Source organism: Anopheles funestus, chromosome X (assembly GCF_943734845.2).
Source record: "Anopheles funestus chromosome X, idAnoFuneDA-416_04, whole genome shotgun sequence".
Lineage (NCBI taxonomy): Eukaryota > Metazoa > Arthropoda > Insecta > Diptera > Culicidae > Anopheles > Anopheles funestus.
The window spans coordinates 10,683,755-10,706,671 of NC_064597.1; the positions used below are offsets into that span (position 1 = coordinate 10,683,755).

General features: G+C 40.5%; 2 protein-coding genes across 2 annotated transcripts in view; one reads left to right on the forward strand and one right to left on the reverse strand.

Annotated features, from left to right (window-relative positions):
• Positions 1-4,319: 4,319 nt before the first annotated feature.
• On the reverse strand, positions 4,320-16,491 carry LOC125763397 (uncharacterized). The gene is made up of 4 exons (XM_049426558.1): positions 14,782-16,491; positions 8,833-8,880; positions 6,604-7,059; positions 4,320-6,525 (listed from the first exon to the last, which is right to left on the reverse strand). The coding sequence occupies exons 1-4, from the start codon at positions 15,064-15,066 to the stop codon at positions 6,022-6,024; spliced, it is 1,293 nt and encodes a 430-aa protein (XP_049282515.1). The 5' UTR covers positions 15,067-16,491; the 3' UTR covers positions 4,320-6,021.
• The window catches only part of LOC125763367 (kinesin-like protein Klp10A), an 83,889-nt gene continuing 66,087 nt past the window's right edge, over positions 5,116-22,917 (forward strand). The window contains exon 1 of the mRNA XM_049426466.1: positions 5,116-5,132. The gene's annotated coding sequence lies outside the window, so the exon portion shown is untranslated. The remainder of the gene's footprint in view (positions 5,133-22,917) is intronic.

Sequence of the window (22,917 nt, forward strand, 5' to 3'; positions counted from 1 at the left end):
AATCCAGTTCATAGTTTGTTTTTGGTGTGTTTATCCTTTTTATTATATTTTTACAACATTTTCTTTGCTGTTAGTTAATTTTTTTTTTCTTCATTTACTTATTTATTTACTTTATATCTTTCTAAATTTTTAAGTGTGTTTTTGACTTGTTTTTTTATATTTTTATAAATATTTTGTGTGCCCATAAAATGAAATAATTGGACATAAAAAGTGTCACATAGAATGAATGGTTGGTAATTATTTACTGCACCAACAGCATGACACCGACACTTGTTCGTAACGCTTGCAAACCGATGTGACAAACGTACGCTGATGACATTTCGTACCCTTTCGTGCAACAAATTAAGCGCCAAGAATGTGACCAAACGCATCCAAATAGGCGGAGCATCTTGTAAGGCAAATGCAATTTTTGGTTTCTTCTTCCTCTTCTTCTGGCCGTTAGATAATGTATGCACGGTAAGGAAATGGTAAACCAAGCACCGAGGCTTAAAAATAGGAGGATCTCAAACCACCATTCTTTGCAATTGTGAAGAGGAAAGACGAAAAACAGAAAAAAAAGGAAAAAAAAACGACAAATAATGAGAAAACGTATAAAAGGGAAGCGAAAGGATTTCGGTACAAAACAAAAAAATGCGAAACGACACACAACAACATACACCGGAAGTGTTGTTTGTTCCCTTTTTTTGTTTCCGTTCCCTCTAATCAACCCGCTTGAAGTGCACTAGTGCGTGTGTGTGTGTGTGTGTGTGACAGTGCGCAAAAAAAACAAAAATCAAAAATGCCGAATGGTCGCCTTGGAACGCAAAAACGGTTCCAAGGGGGTGGGCCAAAATACCGGAAACGGACGGTTTTTCAACATATTGGAGTTGAGGAAAATTTTTCCATTTTTTTTTCGTTTTTCCCCTCTAAAAATCAAAGTGCATTTCCTTTTTAAAAAATTGACACACACAAACACATACATATAAATGCATTCAAATGCAATAGAAAAATAAGAACGGATCAACAAAGGGGTTGCGAAGAATATAAGGGAGAAATATGTAGAAGTAGATTTCAAGCACACGCACGCCCACATAAACAACATACACACACACAAAACTTTATACCCCTCGGTGCGAATGAAAACTCCTTTGAAACGGATACACAATTCGTACAATTTGCGAATGCACTTGAGTGTGGCAATGCATCGGATGAATGGCAAACCCAAAAACAACAGCAAAGAATACGCAACACGGCGCTAGGCAATTTCCAGGTTTCTAGCATTTCCACCCCTTAATCTTTTTGGGGTGAATGTGAATGTGTGAGTATTTTTTTTTATTATGCACACGCAAATAAAACACTCTCTCTTTCTAGTGCTTTTCTGTGCACCGTTCTATGCAAACTAGCACAGGGAAAATGTTGGAACGTCTTGAGAAAGAGAGAAACAGCGGTAAAGCGAACCTTTTCAGTTTGAGGCCTACCGGCGTACTGTTTTTTTTTTTGTTGCACATTTATACACATACACTTACGCAACAGAAAAAAGGATCTCTTTTCACACAAAATGCACCAACCAAAGAATGCATCTTCATCAACTGTCACTGGTTAGGTGTTAGGGGGGGGGTTGAATAAAAAAGGGGTAAAATTGGGCGAATGCCGGGAAACGGAAATGGGTAAGAAACTAAAGGTGGTCTTGCAGCACACAAGGAAGGGGAAATGGGAAAAAGGGGGATTTCTGGAAAAGGATACGGATTGGTCTTTTGTGCAAATAATGGGGCGTGTACGGTGTCACTCTTGTTTGGGTGTGTGTGTTTTTTTTTCTCTTGCAAAAAAGGAATTTTTGCCGACCGGTGACCGGCCTCTAGCAACAAAAGGGAGAGGGGGGGATGAAGTGGTAGGGAGTGGGGGGGGGGGACGGAAAACCCCCTTTCCAACAGAACGAAATAACAAAAGAAGAAGAAAAAAACAAAACGCAAAAACAAAACAATGCCACTTCTACCGCTTGTTATCTTCTTCTTTTGGGTTGTTTCATTTTGACGATTTTCCACCATGCGCCAGTTTCCATTTTGCATTCGCACTTCGTAATGTGAAGGGTTGTATGTTTTCGTTGTTTTTTCTGCGTCTTTTTTTATGTTTCTGTCCTGTTTTTCACATTTCGCACGCACTCGAAACGCTTTTATACGTTTTTTTCCCCTCTCTTTATTTCACGTTTTTCCTATGTGTAGTTTTAAGAAGTTGTAATTTAAAAGAAAAAAAACTCCAATCAACGCCACCATAAACTGGTGGAGTTTTTTTTTGGTAAATGGAAGTTTTTTACTTGATGCATCCATTCACGTTCAAGGCGAAGAAGCATACGGATTAGACTACCGGTATGACGAAATATTCAAACGCACACAGCGGGAATGATGTAGAAACAATAGATGGTTGCACGATTGGTATGTGTGTGTGTCATTCGCCTTCAGGATTCTAGGCTATTATGTGCACCAGGTGAGCAGCCGCCATGGCGCTGAACATTAATTAGAGCGATGGAAAATTTCGTCAATGCATCAAAATGGAAGCATACTTGAAGGATTCAAAATGGCGTCCCACGTGAAGCTTACCCTTCCCGGGCAAGCAGATGGGGTCCTTCTTTTTGTTTCACAAACACAATCGTACGTGTGCTACTAGCGTACTACAATGCCTATCCGTACGTGAGCTATCGTTACGTCCATAATAGATATGTACGGTAGGCACCATGGCAACCTGACAACTTGTAGCCATCATTATCTGCATCACAAATATTTCTAAATTATTCTCCTACCATGAGCTTACGTTAAATAAAATTATATAAGCTTTACATAAATTTTCATATCGTTATGTTAAATAATAACTATCAATAATAAAAAAAATAAAGAAGTTAAAGAGCCAGGGAATAAAATATAGAAATGCAAGAACTTTATATTTTAAAATAAATAAGAAAAATAATAATAATAAGAATAAGATGTTCTGTTAAATAAGAAAATGTAAAAATGAAGAAAAAATAAAAAAAACAATAAACATACAAAGAAAACAACAAAATATAAACAAAAGAGAGAAAACCAATAAAACTAAATAAACCGCAAAAAAGAGTTAGAAGCAAAAAAAAGGAAATAAAAACAAAAGTTAGTAAAATGATATTCACAATAAAACCTTAACTGTTAAACATCAAACATGTCAACATAACCGTACCGAAAAAAAGACAAAATGTTCAGCAATGTAGCAATACGAGATCGTCGACACGATCGTGCCCATACCATGCCCATTGCTGTGCAAAAACGGTTTGCCGACCCGTCGGGAAATGGCATTATGCACAATATCCGTCAGTCGGTGCGCACGGCCGAACATCTCCCACTGGGCGATTATTTATTTCAAACCATGGTTTAATCAAAAACCGACAGTGTCAGCAAAATCGGGACTCACCGATCGGATACTGCCACAACAGTATTATTACTTTTGTATATATTAATATCTCACTGGCAAATGTCAGCAAATTGTGAGACCTGATATTGGGGATGGAAAGCGGAGAAAAGGGAAAAGGAGGGGGGGATTAAAGAGCAAGATGATTTGCTGATGCACCCATTTGCCGTGCAGGGCCAGAGGATAGGAAAACCGTCCATCGATCGATTGCAAAGAAGAAGATAACGGAAATGTGGTCTTTACAGGCAGTAAGATGCGATCTGCGACCTCGTAGCAGGTGTGTAAAACTTCCCCAAAAATGCACTAACGAAATATATTTGAAAATTTTGAATTAAATATATTGCAGGGGTGGTGAATTACAATTTATTAATTGTAAAACTATTATTAATAAAAAAATAGAATTTTAATAAAAAAAAATCAAATCGATTTATCAGAAAGATGTAGTTTAATGCGATGAAAAATATTTTTACATCAACGTAACTTACGTAATACTTACTGACACTACCAAAACCTTATGCTCCACCAACCATAAAAAAATTAGTTTGACACTCCTGACATTTACAAAATAATAAAAAAAATCCTTACACATTCCAATGGCGAATTGTCATCTTCCCGATCAGGCGCAACCTGATCCGCTGCGAATATCAGCCAGCCTCTCTTTCCTTGAACCGTCGACGAATAACGTACCTTTTAGACGTCGAAATATTTTCTATCGAATCGAAAACCATACCTACCATACCAGAGCAAACAGCAAGTGAAATGTATTTATAGGACTGCCAACGTTACGGACCTCGCACCCGGGGTCCGTTCAGCAACACGATACACCATCCACAGGATCGTAAATGCATCAAAACAAAAATGTCATCATCATAGATGCAGGGGTGTAGAAATAATGGCATTACAACAGCAGGTTTCGCTTTGTTATAATATATTTTAAAAGAGTTTTTTTATTTTACAATGATCTTGAGTCAGTCTTTTTACACAAATGTACACATGCTTGCATTAGTTCTCTATAGTACACCCACATTCTTCATTAGCTCGCTCCCCCCCCCCCCCCCCCCTCCCACCATCTACCGTTCGAAAGGTGTGGAGGGGAGATACGCTGTATTTCTTTTTGTTTTTAACCTTCATTTGTCTATTCTAGTTGTTTAGCTGTTAGTAACTGTTGGACCTTCCGAAAACGGGTTTCCTTTTTGTTTTCTCTCTTTCTTTTTTTCCCACAACTTGATGTATTCCTTCACTTTCTTTCTTTTTTTTATTTTCCTAAATCGTTTTCTAGCATTTGTTCATATTTTACACACTGCCTTCCGCCATTCGATACGGTTGAAGAGTCAATTTTTGTTTTTAATTTGATTTTCTCTCTACCTTTGTACGACTTTCGACACAATTCGGTAAGCCAAATGCACCCTGTTTTCTGTTCTTAGTAACTTACTTGTCAACTTGCATTCTGTTGTGATTTGGTTACCCACTATTTAGCAACGTTTTCCGGTTTTTGTTTTCCCTTACTCAAGTATGGTTGTTACCCCCTTTAAAAAACAGTCTCCGGACTGGACTACACACATCATGGGACAGTTAACATGTTCCAAGGAAGATATAACACTGTCTGATGCTATTCTCGTTACTATAAACTGTCGTCACATTACTATTGAACTCATATTTACCTGCATATTTTGGTTTTTTCTTTTATTTCAGCTCCACTACACCATTCACCGGGGGTACGCAAGGTAAGGAGAACATTTGTAAGGGATGCTAGTGGCTGCGGGGGGTATATTGGATTTTTTTCTTCTTGATATATCTAAAACCATTTCTTTCGCGACACGCCAACGTTCGATATCTCTTAGCTAGTTTCACAGTGTTGGGCACCCCTGTCAACCCCACCCCCCTTATTGTAGACTAAATTTTTTAGTAGTTTCAACACGTTTAAATATCTGCCAGTTCACACCATCACCCTCAGTGCGAGTTGCTCCAATAGCTCCCGCTCTTTTTGTTTTTGTTTTTTTTTTTGGTAGGCGTGGTTCGGGGTCCACTGTTGGATCAATCACCCGGACCAGCCGAAAAACGAATATGAGAAAATCACACACACCTTCCGCGAACACGCTACGAAGTGACCGTCCACACCTGACAGCGGGAGGGAAGAACCTGGGCGAATTGCCAATTTTACACGTTCTAAGACTAGTATTTCTTGCTTGCGTACGTTAAACCTTCGTAGCTTGACATTATCATCTGCTTCTTATATTCAATTAGTAATAACTTAGTCATGCTGCGCTTTTTTGTTTTGTTGAAGAATGAAATGGATAGATAAAGAGATATGAGATCCCGACATTCGGGTAGGTATCGTTTTGGGCTGAAGATCTTGCATCACGGGAATAGTTCCGTGCAAGACTTATCGTAGCAGTAGGCAAGAAACAAATGAGTGCGAATGAGACGCGAAAGAAGCAGTACAGAACACAAACGGGCAAAGGTTTGTAGTTGGGGAGGGAAATTGGGATCTTCTGTCATTAATCGTAAGACATCAGAGCAGAATAGACTTACGCGCTCTTAGGATCGTTGATCATAAATAGACTATTTACAGCAGCGAATGACGCCGGCGTCGGTCGGTTCCGCATTCCTCTATCAAACGTGCAGTATCTTCGGTAGTATTTCGCTCTCGATCAGCAGCTCCCGGTCCTCGTGCGGTCCCGGCTTCCGGCGGACCATTATCACAACGGTGAGCGCTACCAGCACCAGGGCAAGCAGGGCCACAAACACGCCCAAGATAACAATCTCCTTGGAGCTGCCGGACGCAACACTCGACAACTCCGCTCTGCTTCGATTAAATGGCCAAAAGCTATGATGCCGATGGTGCTGTTCTTGCTGCTGCTCGGCAAACATCTGCAGATCATCATCATCCACCGGTATGGGTAGATCGTCCTGGTCGGTGTCTACCCGGTTGGATGTGATGGACTGAATGGCAGAGTTGATCGAACCATTCCCCAGCACTGGTGGTGGTGGTGGTGGCGGTGGTGGCGGAGATGATGGAGTTTCCGTCGTAGTTGAGGTGGTTCCTTGCAGACTCACAATCACCGCCTCACTGGTGTCAACCAGCAAAGACGACGAGCGGATGAGTGAATCCGTTTCCTAAGCGAAAAAAATGACGTCCCGCGGGTTAAGAACTCTTCAACATTCTCGAGAGTTGTCACTGCCATCGACACTTACCTTATTTCGGCAGGTAACATGCACATGGTACTTGGTGTTTGGCCACAGGGATAGCTCCACTTTGGACGTTTCCGTCAGTAGATTGCCGGTAAGTCCACCGCCTGATATTTCCCAGGACACCAAACACTGGTGGTACTCCTGCAGGTGCGGTTCTTCGCTCGGTGTGCTGGGTGCTGGTCGATTCGCTAACGTCTGCATGATGCGCGATACACCATCCCGTGCACCGACACCATCCCGGGCAATCCGGGACAGCCGTTCAACGTTTTCGCTCGCAGCGAGCGGCGAAGGTACAACCGGATGTGGCTGATGCTGTACCAGCTCCTCCGGTGTCGTCCATTCGATGTCGGCCGTCACTACCGACTCGTTGCGTATCAGCCGCACCAGGCTCAACAGTAACCGGTGGGCTAGCTCGTTCTCCTTCCGGATCTGGTGGTTACGGTTGCACACGTCCCAGCACTCTAGAAGGAAGGACCGGTTAGAGAACTTCTGTGGACACAATATCTTGAGACAGAGGAGTCCTGCTATTGGGGAGTTACCCTAACTATCTCTTACTTCAGATCCACTCCAGCATTTACTAAGCTTCTTCAAACTGCTCCAATTTCTTCAAAAAAAGATCTGTTCGCTATACCTCGTATTAAGATTATGACGCAACACGGAGCTCTAACTCTTCCTCCAAAGTCTCCTAATGGCGCTAATGCAACACGCATCCACGCCTCAGTGTCTAAGTTTTGGGTCTCACCTCAAAGTTATTCCAACGCACAAAAACAAAAAATTCAAACCCTCCTTCTTCAAAGTTGCCTTGAAGCAACAAAACCTAAAAGACATGGTACCGTCGCATGTCTAAGCAAAGGTGTCCCATAAATCCACAACCACTCACCGGACAATTCTTCGGGATGCTCGTTAGGGTCGGCCGATAAGCGTTATAATGCCCGTCCAGTGAATATCTTCTCCTGCACCGGTGGAACCTGTTTCACCTGCGGTGTAACAGCCGTACGGGAGCGGTTTTGTCTTTGCGCCTTATTAGCCTCCGTTATCTGCGGTCGTGGCAGGACATAGTTTATGGGCTATATCCGAACCATTCCTGCCCCTTTTGCGCATTCCCGCAAAACGGTTTTTAGTCAGACAGCTCAAAGAAATACATCGGGGCAGGGCATCGCCGTTCATCTTCCCTTCTGCATGGTACGCTAAGCTGGACGACCTTCGTCTAGTTCGGGGCAGGTGCGTTCCCTGGATACCCCCGAAAAAGCGAAAAGCGTTTTAAATATTCCACTTTTTGTGTCTTCCTCACATCGCATCGAACTGATTGTTTTAAAATATCGATCGTTTCGACAGCATCGCCAAAGAAAAGCAACAAGCCGGGGAATAAGAGCATCATCTTACAGGTCCTTTAGCCCGATCGATAAGGCATGCCTTCCAGAGAAGGCGTACGGGTTGCATCAAACTTTTCCGTTTCCCCTGTTCTGGAATTACGGTAGAAAGTGGAACTCCCTCTCTCGTCCATACTTCCACGAGGAAAGGGAATGCAATCGACACTGCATCAACACACCCATTATCACAACGGTACGGTCTCATCCAAACCTATGGACCCGTAACCACCGTAACAAAAAAAAAAAGAATGTTGACCGGGTAGGAGTATCTAATGGAATTGGAACATCTACCTTTTTCTCATCCAACATCCCGGTAGACCACGTTCCGCTGCAGCACAACATCCCGAGACCGACCGACATCACGGAACCGGAGCTTAATTTCACTTCTTCGTTTTGTGGATGCAAAGTGTGCCCGAGGTTTTTGTGTCGGTGTGTATTTATGTTAAAAGGGAGCCACAACTTTCAAAAGGCTACCAGCTCATGTTTAATTGCTTTCCGAGGCAGTATCTGTACTTGATTTCGCCGAACCCCTCTAAACATACCTCCGGAGTTCCTCTGAATGCTCCTCTGGAGAATGAAATTCTAACCCTCACTCAACATATTTCTTTGGAAGTGAATTTACTTTGATGTCAAAGTGTTGATCCTTACTGTTCCTCTGGACTGCACGAATGTCTACTGTTAGTCCTGCTGCTTGAAACCCACCCATCTCTGTGGAGGCATTCTGCCAACAGCTCAAGTGATTCCGTTATCGTATTAAAGAATTATCAAATTTGAAAATAACTAAAAAAATGCCTAACGATCTTTCCCTCTGCTACAATACCTCTCGAAGATGCTCTCTCTATACATAAGAATTATCGCTTACCATTGAGCATTCGCGCTGCTGCGTACAGAGTATATCCTTTATCGAACGCTGCGAAGGAAACAGAAACGAAGAGAGAGGAAACAATTAGTATAATAAAAGCTTGATAAAATTTGCTTAATGTTATTTAATGTCCATAATAGATTATACATTCAGCCTACTGCATATTATGCTAATATTTCTAGATATAGTTTCCATTCAGTTGTTGCACGCTGGCTACCGCTCCAAGAAAATCCCTCCGCACGTTGGAAAGCATTTCCAACTACCAAAAAAAAAACGACGGGTTTGTACTATATCATCACCTCAGCCAAATCTCCCGGGCGCCAGCTTCGACTACTTCACACGCTAAATGACAGCTAATTGCTTCGCTGCGTTTTGCTGGGGATAGGAATTTCCAGAAACCAAAACGAGACAGTAACAACAATCCAACAAAAAAAAACAACGCAGCAACGCCCAACAGTGCTGGACGTGCGCCAAACCAGCCGTTAAGTTATGTCCACCATTCAAAACGCTCACAGTCTGTTTTTCCGGACGATCTATTTTATTGTTTTATTTCGTTTCGTTTTTTTTTTGCTCTCCTTTTCTGCTATTAGTTTGGAATTCTTTCCTGGAACTAAAAGATCTTTTTTTTGGGAGAACAAAATTTATTCTTTTCTCGTTGTGAGGAAAGTTAAGATTATGTGCATTTGATTTTGCCCAATTTCTAGAACTGCTTTTTTCATGCACTTTTAAGTGATTTTATGTTATTGATGGCATCTTCAACTCTTTTCCAGAACTCTTTTTAGTTAACTCTAGAACTACCGGACAAGTCATTTTGACTGGAAAGCTTCATTTTCATCACATTAGTTTTTGAGGTTGAACAATCCTAAGGTACTTGAAGTATGAGTTTTACATATATATTCCTTAGTACGATATCCAATAAACAATAAAATAATACTCCAACTCTTCAAAATTGTTTAAAAATTAATCAAGAACGAAAAACGCTTGAAACGCTTGGTAGTTCTAGTGTTAAATTAGGTGTTAGTATATTGGGTAATGTGTTGTCCAACACATGGAACACTAGCGGTTGCTATGGAGATCCTTCCGATATTGAAGAACTTCAAAAGGACATCCTCCAAACCTTCCTCCAGAACCTTTCCAGCCGATGGAGGAAAATAAGCAAACTCGCAGAATATATTAATTCGTACCACATATCCTGTGAGCTGCAAGGATACAATTAAGCATCAATATATCCTCTCCAGACATGCCCTGTACAACACGCACCCAGAAGCTCCCGAGATGTTGGGAACGCACCTCAAATCGATCACCAATATAAATGCCAACTTGTGTAAGGATATACCCACAATTGGAAACCAGGAACATGGGTTAAGGCACCGGTATCGCCCGTTGTGTTCTGTCCACTCCCGACAACTTCAATTTCCGGCCTCATTTCAGCCTGCCAGACCGGACTCCCTGAGCGGTGGCTTGGAAACGAAATTATGCCGACGGTTTAATCACCGCTCTGCGATGGTTTCGGACCGAAAAATCTCCCAAGACGACCAGAACCCAGAACGTCTTCCTGTCCGGTGAACAAACACGTTTACCCGTACGACCGAACGCATGCCAAGATGACCTCCTCACCTCCCCCAGGGGGATTGGTGACGATGGTGAGATTTCCGTACCCGGGCAACAATTCTGCAATTACGTGGCTTTTCGATTAAAAGCACTTCCGTCACTGTTGTGACGCGGCGCTGTGTGGACATCGTTTGGACATCCCTATTCTCGGACACAACCGGGTTCTCCACCTTCACCGACATTACCCATACGCTTAATTGGTATTGTTCGCTGGAAGGCATCGACAACATTACCGCTTGATACCGGAAGTGTGGCGGAAACTCATCGCCACCCATCAAACCGTTGGAAGCACGGCAATGTACATATATACACTTCCATCTCCATGCGAAAACACGCTGAGTACGCGGGTGGTTCGACACTGTTTCTCCTGCTTTTCAAATCGAAAACTCGAATTTTAACGCAACGCGAGAAGAAATTGCCACTTACTCGGTACGGTTACGCGAGTTGGTAAAATTTTGTGGATATCATCCACTCGTGCAACTCCCCAAACTACGGTGCGTGAAGAAAAACTATTCAACCGGGATGTGAAAATCCCGATACCACGGTATAGTGTTGGGACCCCATACCACGAATTGCATGTCTGATGATTTTTCGAATTTATCCATATCCGGTTTTGGAGAAAGGGAGGGAGTTCGTTGAAGTGGGAGTAGCGTTGGGTGTTGGGATTCGAACAACTATCGATAAAACTTTTGCCCACTTTGCTACAGGGTGAGGTAACACACACACACAACAAAGAGAACCAAAAGCGAAGGCTTGTCCAGAACCAATGCCCAGGCCTCTGGGTGCTCGGTTGCCTGTGTGATGTTTCAATAATGCAATTGATGGTGATGGCTTACCCATCCGTACCGTGGAGTCTCATGTCATCATGGTGGAAACGATGGACATGGTGTCTGGGTATCGAAATGCTACCCCGTAATACCTAGACGAGCGAACATTTCCATCCTCGGTAGCGTTTCATTTAGTACAGGTGAGCTACAGGAGGCTAATATATCGTCATGTGGGGTTTTTTGTGGAAAAAAAAGGATTCCCTCTACGTCACAAGTGCTTTGTGCGTGATGGTGAATAATTGAAGAATTTTCATACAAAATTTCTCCTATGTTGGAAAACGCTAACTACGGAACTGTTTTGAGTGATTAAAAAGCCTTCCATTTCTGAATTTCTGAATTTCTGAACTTGAATTGTCAAGTTCTATCTATAGTGGGTGCGGTCCAGATGGGATTTGATGCACAGTTCTGTCGTGTAAAACAGACTCGCTTACCACATACACAACTGAGCCGTTCTTGTATTACTCCACTCGTTGCAGTACTGGGTTAATAAATTTATTTAATTTCACCAAAGAATACTTTACTCGGAAAGATGCATTCCATTAAGCAGCAATGTCCAAGTAGTAAAGTCTGTCTCTCTCTCTCTCTCTCTCTCTCTCTTGCGCTCTCTCTCAAATGCAAAGAAATACTCTGTCGGCCATTTTTGGCTTACTAGAACTAGTTCTACCTCCGGAGTAGTCTGAGAATCACTCCTTCCTACGTGGAGACGGTCTGGATGGGATTTGATACCCATCCCGTCGTGTGGAACCGGCAACATTTATCACATACACCTCCGAGCCGCTCCTTGTTGTAAAATTGTAAAAAAAAGCGACTAAATATCATATGCAGCTTAGAAAAATTCCATCTTATAGACGCTTTCCATGTCAAAAAAAAACCTCAAATGTATTGAAAATGAAGGAACTGTCAAAAATGTTCATCTTAGAGAACCTTTCCATTCTTAGGGAGTTTGCAGCTTAGGGAGATTTGTATGTGTCACTTCATAAAGATTCAAGAAATTCAAGAATTCATATTGAAAATTGAGTTTTCCCGTGAGAGTTCTGACGGTTGAATCTGGTCTAACCAAAAGTTTGGCAAATAATTTCCAAACAAATCTAAACAAATCTCTCTACTTGATAATATTAATAGATATAGCTCGATTTTTTGAGAAACTTCGTCTAAAGTTTAAGATTTCTAACTTTTTGCAAATTGTATTTATTGTAAAGATGTTAAAGTCTCCTCCTCTTGACTTAACGACCTTAGAGGACATGTCGGCCATTTCTGGCTTACTAGACTTCTTTTTACAAATTAGCCGGATAGTCCTTGCTACGGGCAGGCGGTCTGGATGGGATTTGAACTCGATCCTGTCGAGTGGAACCGTCGCCGTTTAACACATGCACCACCGGGTATTAAACATGGTTCATCTGTATCATATTTAATGGTTCAAACTCTGTTGTTTCCCTCCAAGAGACTAACCTGTGTCCTTCAGCATTAAGGCAACTTTATAAACTCCAACGCAACGACATAAAATTAGACAACCTTTTGTCGCAAACGCGTACATTGTTCTTTATGTGCCATGGAATCGCCATTTCCAGGGAGGAACGCTTTTCCTTTCGCTCTCCGGGCGCACATTACTGCATGCTTTGTCACTTTCGTTCGTCCAACTATATACTCCAGCTTTTACCCTTCTACCTCCCCACTCCCCCCACACGCCCCATCCCATCAAAAGGATCAAAATATGATAAATAAATTCAGTACGCATCTCTATTTTCTTTTCCAATAAATTTCTTCACCCCAAAAATTTTATCTTCTTCTTCCAAAAAAAACCGTCTTCTTCGCATTAAATTCGATTCCGATAACGATGTGGTACGATCACATTTATTGCTATTGGCGAATTTCTACCAACAAAAATAAAAAGAAAAAAACCATTATAAAGCCAAAAACCCCACCATTCGGATGTTCATCCTGTCGGGTCCTTACCACTCACTGTTCACGCCTGTACGCGTCCTGACTAGCGCGGGACAAGCGAGCGCATTCACCTCACGTACGGACTTGGGTGAACGTTTTTTTTTTTTTTTACCAAAAAGGCGGGTTGGAGGGGAGGTTTTATTTTCTTTTGTCTATTTCACCATTCCTTGACGTCGATTTTACTTTTTTCCTACACCGCGTGACCATCCTCTCGCGGGTGGTCCCTTGCGCCATCACAAATGTGAAGCAGCCTTGAAGGAAAAGTTCATTTACCTACTGTGTTTTTTTTTTGCTACCATTTTTCCATCGCCAACACTTGAGAGAAGGAGTCTTGTGTCTTCTCAGTCGGATTGCGTGTCAAAATGCTTCAACGGGAAAGATGGTGAACAATTTGCATGCTGTATGCATACGAAAATGGTTTTTGCAAGAATATTTATGTAGGTATATCGTAGAAATAATGTCAAATAAAAACGTTTAATTTATTTTTTATATAATAATTTGTTTTATATTATGCTTATTTTCTGCATGAAAGAATAATAATCGCTTGGATTTTAATCTCAGAAAATCAAACGAATTCTAAGTACCGGGCAACATTAAGAGAAGAACCATTAATTAAACTTATAATTAATTAAATTTAATTAATTAATTTCACACTTGAACTACCAAGCGTTTTAAGCGTTTTTCGTTCGTGATTAATTTTTGAACAATTTCGAAGAGTTGAAGTATATTTTATTATTTATTTTAGATCGTTCGTTAGAATATTTATGTAAAATTCATCTTTCAACTACCTTAGGATAGTTTAACCCCAAAAAATAATATGACGAAAATGAAGCGTTTCAGTCAAAATGACTGGTTCGGTAGTTCTAGTGTTAAAACATCTATCACACGGATCTATTCACGACGCTTTAAACGAACCAAAACTTCGTTCAAATTGTTTATTAAAATTTCCTAAACCACTTTTTTATTTTTTTTTTGTTATTAAATGATTATTATATCCATAATATAAAACTATTTGCAAAATATTTGTCCAAACTAAATCCAAAAAAAAAGGCAAATCACAAATTGTACTCAGTATACCGTTCGTCCACATCGAGTCCGGATGCACTCGATTGGGATAAATTTGCAAACCAAAGCAAAAAAAAAGAGGTAGACATCATCCCGCCAACAGCAAAACAAAAAAAAAACCGGCGGCATTTTATGATCATCGTTGATTAATGTTCGTCAAGCTAATGCATCAGTTTTGTTTTTTTTTTTTTTTTGGTCGTTTAAGGTGAAATGGTGTAGTAATGGAAATTGTAGGGGCGAAAAGAACACAACTGAATATTATACCGGATATGATGCATTTATTTATTTGGGGGATGTTTTTTTTCGTTTTCTTGTGGTTTTTTGTAGAAAAAATGTGGAACCTGGAGTGTCTGAATTGCTCCTTTCGTGAAGAAAAAGAACTTTTAATTTAGTTCGATTTTTTCCCTACTTTCCCTGGTAACTTCTACATAATTTTCACACACAGAAGAAATTGTTTAAAACCTCACTCTTGCTTCTTTGCAATGAGCTTTCAATAATTGTTTACCTTCTGCAGACAGCCCTCACGGCAGCGGGTTGTTGAGCGGGTACGGGCCGGTGTTGGTGCCGTCACCAGACCAGCCGGTACGCTAACCGCATCGGCAACGGGCGTTGATCGGTCGTCGGTTGATAGGGGACGCCTCGGTTCGATCCGGTCGACCACAAACTTGGCATGGTAGCGACGGGCTGCCGGTACGCTCACGTCCGACGCACCGGGTGCCGCCAGCAGGAAGCCAACGAGCGCAAACAGTACGCCGGCCCGAACGGCGATGGTTGCGGCTGTAACCATCATTTCGGTACCGGGTTTTTGGGGGCACACACTCGCACACTCGCAAAACTTCCCTTATTTTTCCCCCCTTCGGCCCCGGGAAGACCAACAAAAAAGGACCGTCTTGGTGTGACCGTTTGTACTATCGTAGCAGAAATGTGTTTTCTTGAGCTATATTTGATAAAAACCCGGAACGCAAACGAACACTATCTAGTTCACTGATATACCCAAAAAAAATCACCAAATATTGTGCGAAGATGCGAACTACTCAGACTATTCAAAGGTTATCACTTGACGGCCTTTTTGGGCTGATGGGATGGTTTTGTTTTGTGACCAAGCGGCACGATAAGCGAAGAAATGATGCACTTTTTTTAACGCTTATCCCTTAACACCGCCGTACGGGACCACCCGGATCCGGTTTTCTTAAACTCATCACTTTTATCACCGCCCAGTCCCCAACAGGCAAAAACGAACTTTAGCTGCACTTTCCTTTCAAACGTGCGCAAAAAACCACAGCAAAAAAAAACAAGAAAAACCAAATACAGAAACGCACGCACAAAACACTTGCAAGCGGAACCCCGAGATGTGGAAATAATTTTTGCTCGTCACAGGGGAAGTATATTGTCGCACTGCACACTTGGACTTTCTGGAAGCCGATTCGGAATTTTTCGTTTGAGTTGAAGTTGATTGAAGAATATTTCTTTTTCGTTTTGGAAACGAACGCACTCCTTTCGTACGAAAACGGACGGCGGCTAGTTGTTCCCACGGCACGGCACAACACCAATTTTGTGTCGGAGGGTTTCACGATCCGGCAGAACCTGTCTCGTACGTTGCACGAATAAGATTGAACGGTCGCATCACTTCCAGGCGCGTTGTCAGCTTCCCAGCACTCAAAACAGCCGAACGCTCACTCTCACCCAAAAACACACATATGCGTGTGTCCTCTTCATGCCATCTCTCTCTCTCTTACTCTCAGTGCTCGAAAACTCGATATCGAGCAAAAGCAAAAATCACTCACACGGTAACTCACGCGCCAGCACTCACTCTCTCGTTTTTAAATATGTTTGCATGCTCGTGGAAAACTGCTCGAAATTTAAAACAACATACATTTATGTTTTATGGTAAACTGTACCCCTACTAGAAGCGTGTTTGGGTAGAGCAGAAGAGACAAAAATTATTTTACATTGCTCGAGTGGATGGGAAAATATATTTTTTCTATTTTCCTATTTACATTTACAGTACTTCATTTTTTTTACTTTATTTTTTTATTATACTTTTCACTTCATAATCACCCATCGTGAATTGTGTTTTTTAGTAAGGAAATTCTTAACAGGATTCAAAATAAAATTTGTCTGATATTGTGATGAATTTTTCAAAAAGGGATTATTCGCTTGAAAGTGTGCTGCAGAAAGAGCTTTTATAAATAATTATTTGTAATGGGTTATATTAATTTTTTTTGTAAATTTTTTTTATTCAGGTAGAACGGCCGTATTGATATTATTTTTGACATTAATTTATTACAAATTAGTATAAAAAAAATAAAACTAAAATAAAAAAAATTAAAAAAAAAATTACGAAAAAAAAGGTTTGTCGCTTGATTTCCAATTTTGTTCGTTGAAGTCTTTCCTATTGAAGGTACCATATGTACCGCCGTTACGTCGTTCGTTTTGCGGCCGGCAACATTCTTTTCGTTGCCTAAAAGTGTAATTCCACTTTCCTGCACGATGCTAATTTGTGGTCACCACTGCACCCCAATTGCATTTCGATGCATTTCGGTGCATCCTCTAGACAAATTTACACCACTTTTACCGCCCGCTTCGGTCACGGTATGATTCACGGTGCGAGATTGTGCACGAGTCGGGGCAACCAAAAAAGGGCAAAGAATGCCGTATGATGGCAACAGGCGAGTTCGGGTCAGTGCCGAACGCAGAACACAGAAACAGTACCTGATCGGGTGTCGGATTAAAGCAATATGGGATCGAAGGGCGACGCGAATTGCTCCGTTTCCCACTCATAAAAAGCGCTAGTGGGGTGGTGGTTAACTTATGGATGCACTCGTTCTCGTTCTCTATTGACTTTTTTTCTTTTTCTCGTTTTGGGCCCAAAACCCGCATTACGTTGCGTGCGGAATATTGCATCCTTTGGGAGAGTCAAACGCGCAACGACATGCATGGAATGCAACGTTTTGTGCTTCACTTCCGCAGGTTTTTGGTTCTGGCTGAAACGCTTGAAACGGCCCGCAGAAAGTGAACATTCGTGTTTTCACGCTCGTCTTGCCATTCATGCCTCCCAAGGCACGGAACGGAGACATTCCGGAACAACGATCGAGGATCGAAAGATGTCCTATTCGGAACGTTTCTTCACATTCTTCCTAGGACGCGTACGTTACGTCATGTTACATTTCTCACTGATTTGCTACAATGTTGCATGCATTCACCAAGCAGGCAGCATGTCTTGAGACAACACTCTATTGAAAATCGGTTGTCTAGCGAATTTCACTATTATTTTAAAAATAACAACAAAATTAAATTCTTTACCAAAAAAAAAAACAAATTTTAAAAACGAAACGAAATGTTTTTTTTTAAGTTATTCAAGTCTTACATATCACTTACATATAATGTTAATATGTTTTACTGACAAAAAAAAATATTCCTTTTCTGTGACTTATTGCTACACATTTAAATACACAATATAAACAAGCAACAACAAAAAACTCCCCGCGAAAAGCGAACGTGACAGTTGAACCTAGATGAGAAATAAGCCTCCGCATTGCCGGAAATCAAAACCACCGACTGGCGAAAACAAAAAACAAAAACAAAAAATAAAGCAAAACAAGGTACTGCCGATTGCGGCGCTCGGGACAATCTTGATCGGCGCACACACAACAGTTTTACTACCTTTATTGCGCACATAAACATATTCATCGGTTTCGGGGCTATCTTTATTTCTTATTTATCGAGCAATAAACGAACCGGCTCTCCGGGTTAAGCTGTCTGGCGTGGTGCTTTCTTGCCTTTACTTCTTTTTGCTTTTTATTTTTCTTCTTTCTTTCTTTTCGGGCGTTTTTTTTTCTTCTCAAAACCCCCCAACTTCCTCCTTCTTTATTTGCTTCACTTCCTTCCCATCTTTTCTCCTTTTTCTCTCTCTCTCTCTCTTTCTCTGTTATTTTCTTTTTTTTCTTTTTGTTTCGCGTTTTTTTTTAATCACTTCGCATCGAAACGACGCGCCTTTCGCGAAAGACGATCTTAGGCTCACCGGTTTTTTGTTGTTGCTTTAGATCTTTTCGATGCGAACATTCGGTTAAACCAGAAGAAGCTTTGCTTCTTCACGATCACGATCGAATGGTACGTGTGTGTGTGCGTTTTTTTATGTTCATTTTTTTGTTTTTGCTTCCCAGCTTCCCCCTCTTTCCGTGTTTTCCGCGCGCAGATTTCGTCGCCGGCGCAACCAATTTCGCTTGTTGATTTTAGCGATCATTTATTTTATTCCATTACGTTTTGTGCTTGCTCGCTTGCGAGAGCTCTCTTTCGTTCGGTGCTCTTGTTTTTTTTTGTTTTTGTTTGAAGTTTTATTTTTTATTGTGTCGTCGCGTTTACTTACCCATGCGCGTGTGTGTTCTCGCTGCTGTACAGTTTTCCTCTCTTTTATCATTTCGTTGCTGCATTTATGCATTTGCCATTTGTTGTTGTTTTTTTATATTTTCCATATCTTTTTTTTGCGTTTTTTTTTGTTTTCCTCTCTTGATAGCACTTTGATTTTTGGCGTAAAATTCTTATGCTTATAGTTTTAACTTTTGTTTTCATTACTTTTCCTTTTTTAAAGCTTTCGAAATTGAAAACTTATAAATTGTAAAGATTTATTTTTCTTTCTATAAAATTTTTTCAATGAAGCTATAGATTATTTCTCTTACCATTTTATTGTGGAACCGTTACCACTTTCGTCATAAAATTTACTCATATCCTACAATAATCTTCACTTTACGGTGGATTAACTTTTCGTCTTGTTTGGTATTCCCGCGGCAATCGACTTAAATGGGACCACCTTAAACTATATCCGCTTCTAACGAACACTTTCAACCACAACACCAAATCAGACCTTGAAGAGAAAGTTAACAGAAACAATAAAACACGTACCCAATCCGTTTTCCTTCATGTGGGGTAATATAAAGTTAAGCCAGAAAAAAAGGCCCAAAATACATTACGAAATTCAACGTGGTAAGCCGAAATTCGTCCGGATGAAGTGTTTCGGAATAGATGGAAAATAAAACAAAACCAAACTGCACTAGCGGACCAACTGTGACTACCGTGTTTGTGGTCCCGCCAGATAAATGCTGCTGCTGGTGCTGCCACTCTCGGCAGCAACCTACCAAACCCACGCGAACGGTGGAAGTTTTGCTGGATGGAAGAAGAAAGGGCCGACTGCTTGATGGATTTATCGTCAGTTTCTTACTGATGGATGGACCTACCCTAGTAACGTTCTTGTGGCCAAGTGGAGAAATTTATAGCACTGCGTTCGATTCAACCAACCTCGAATTCAGCTGTGTGGAGTGGAAATTAGGCCAGGAATGGTCAGTAACCACAACTGCATCGGAGGTAGAATTTTTACGTAAAATAATACTATATTTACAAGAACATACGCTGGAATATAGAGTGTTTAACATTATTTACTGTTTACAGGGTTTACCAACTTATTTTTAATTATTTTAATTTTAACGAATTTTTAATTATTCATTTCCGTGAAGGGGCTTTTTATGGCACAATACATCATATATTTTCCGAAAATGTTTAAAACCGCTTTATTTTACTAATTACAGGGGTTTATAGTAAGAAAATAAAAAGAAATAATAATTACAGGGTTTTCGATTTTCTCTAACGGTGTCTGTTATGAACTTTTCTAAAAACGATTTAAAGTTGATTTATACATTAAAAACGAGGAAATAATGTATGTTGAATATATTATCTAAGAAAAAAAAACATTTCAATAACGTTGAAAACAAATTCCAATGATTGACACATGTTAACTTCATATGTTTTATCGAACATCTGAAATACTATCCTGAACCCTGAAGCGAATCTCACATCTTTTTTTTATTTGCCATCATTTTTCGCCCTTTCGTCTCAAATGACAAATCGGTCACATTTTCCGCACCACACGGCCACAACCGTTGACGGATCATGTGTGACGCGATAGTGCAGTTTCCAATCGTATACAATGCACCCATCATCGTCCATCATGGCTAATGATACGCAAATGACATGCAGCACAACGGTTTTTTTTTCCTTCATTTTCTTGCGAATAGCTTTGCCGCGTAAGAAAGGGTACCAAATCGGGAGAGAGAGAGAGAGAGAAAAACGAGACAAACCGAATGGATGCAAAAATGCATTGAATTGCATCAGAGATGGCGGTAAAAGATGACAAAGCCAATCGGCAAATGCGATGCTGCAATTTCGTTCTGCAGCCGGAACATAAATCGACCTCTCATGCTCATAGGTTAGGGAAGATGGGAAATTGTACTGCTGGCGAACGGGAGGTGCACGGTGTACGGTAGAGAAAGGGTGACACGCGCATGACAAATTGGCTCGTTTGGCTCCCGATTGCACGGATTTTGAACGACGATGGATGCTGGAGAAAGCATTTGATTTGTTTTTTTTTTGCTGCTTTGCTATTAATAAAGATTTCTTATTTTATTTGAGGTGCTTTTAGCTTTTTTTATATGAATTTTGTGAGTGGGAAAAAAGTCACAGAAAATTGAGAAGATAGATACACTTTATTTATTTATTAACACTAGAACACTACCAAGCGTTTTAAGCGTTTTAAGCGTTTTTCGTTCGTGATTAATTTTTAAACAATTTTTAAGAGCTGGGAGTACATTTTATTGATTATTTTAGATCGTACTATCGAATATATATGTTGAAAATTCATGTTTCAACTATCATAGTATTGTTCAACCCCAAAAACTAATGTGATGAAAATGAAGCGTTTCAGTTAAAATGACTGACCCGGTAGTTCTAGTGTTAAAAAAATACTACTAGATATACTAAGCGATTGAAAAATAATTATTTTTAATCACTTCAAACTAAGGAATAGTATAAATTTTTCAAATTTGTTTCATTTATCACATATTTTATTCAAATTTAACACAAGTTCGGTGTTGCTCCCAAAACACGGGAAATAACTTACCAAGATTGAAGGTCTTGGCCTTTGAAATTGAATGAATTAGCTCACTCAAAAACCAGACCGGATAGAATTCAGACAAGATTAAGAAAAAAGGGCTATATACATGGCTAGTTTTTTATTGTGCTTTCGCGCTTATCTGACATCCCGGCCCGACGCAGGCACACGACGCTTTCGAATGCGTGATTAAAGGATTGAATTACATCACGCGGCCATTTCTGCTCAGTTTTTACTACGTTGGTCCAGTTCTCCCAACACCTAAAGGTCAATTATGAATCCTGAGAATGCTTACATGATTTCTTTGTTTGTTGATTTCTTTCATTTTTTGTTGTTATTGGTCCTTCATCAATGTCTTATTTCTCTGAAACATTATTATTTCATGTTACAACAATGTGTTTTTTATGTTAAGTTTAAATTAAGCAAAAAGTTATACATCTTGCTGTATTGCTTCTTAAAATTTCAAAGCTCTTTTAATGTCTTAACCAATTGTTTAATGTCTTAAGGCTCCATTCAACAACATTAGCTTCAACATTCCTACCTACCGCATGATGGTGGATCGATGGTGGCGACAACGGCGATCGTTCGCAACGGATCATATTCTTTAATTCTGCTGCACCTCATCGTTGCGTTGCATGCCAGGGCGCACCGAGAAACCAGTGCAAAAGGGTGGGGGGGGGGGGAGGGAAATGGAAATGTTTTGCCCCGGCACGGATCGACCCCCGGTGCACGATCTCTGCCCGACTGCAGATATTGAATTATTTCATTATCTTCCTCCATTCGGTTCCACGCCCCTCCCCCCCCCTCCTCCTTCCCCAAACCCCCTCAGGTTCACTCTCTCCTTCCCCCTCCCCTCCCTCATCCCAACAAAAAAAAAACGCTCCCGGTGCCGATGACGACAAATCTTCCGATCTCTGGCAAAAAAAAAAACCAGGGATGGCTGTCCGATTCCGATGAGAAACGGCGGCAATGAAACGATTACACAAACGAGACCACCCGAAATGTGATGAGAAAGTCGTGCCAATGGTTCTGGGGTTTTAGTTTGTTTTTTTTTTTTTGCTTTATTCTATCTTATCCTTCCGATCCACGACGTCTCGCCACTGGAATTATGTTGCTGTTTGCGGAGAAAAGAAAAAAAAGCGCAAGAAGGTGAGATGATAGATTTCGTGTGTCACTCGGATCGATTGGTGCGATTGTGGGCTGTTTTTTTAGGTGAGCTTTCGAATTGTTTAAAGCTACCATAATATTAACATTCAATTACACGATTGTTGTTTTCGTACATACACATTCCAAAGTATTATAATAGTTTTAATATGCCAATTGAGGAAGGCCTTAAATAGTTTGAGAAATGTCTAGGAAATGGGAAGAATTTAAGCTTAAGACATAATAGAATAGCGTCAATTAAAAAAAAACTTTGTAAAGAATTAATGTCATGTTGTGTAAGATCCGGAGAAAGGGAAAGACTTCTGAGTACTCCACTTCAGACTTTAAAAGAGATCAGAAATTACTCCAAAATCAACTTGAATATTTGGAGCTCTTTCTTACCATTCTCCAATTTTATCATAATTTGTGTTTATAAATATTCGTACCACGAGTTACTAATATATCTAAACTCGAAAATCTGGAACTCCTCCTTCTTATTTATTTTTATTTATTTATGATTAATTATTACGCCATTTAGTCGTATTGTCAGCCCCAAATTGT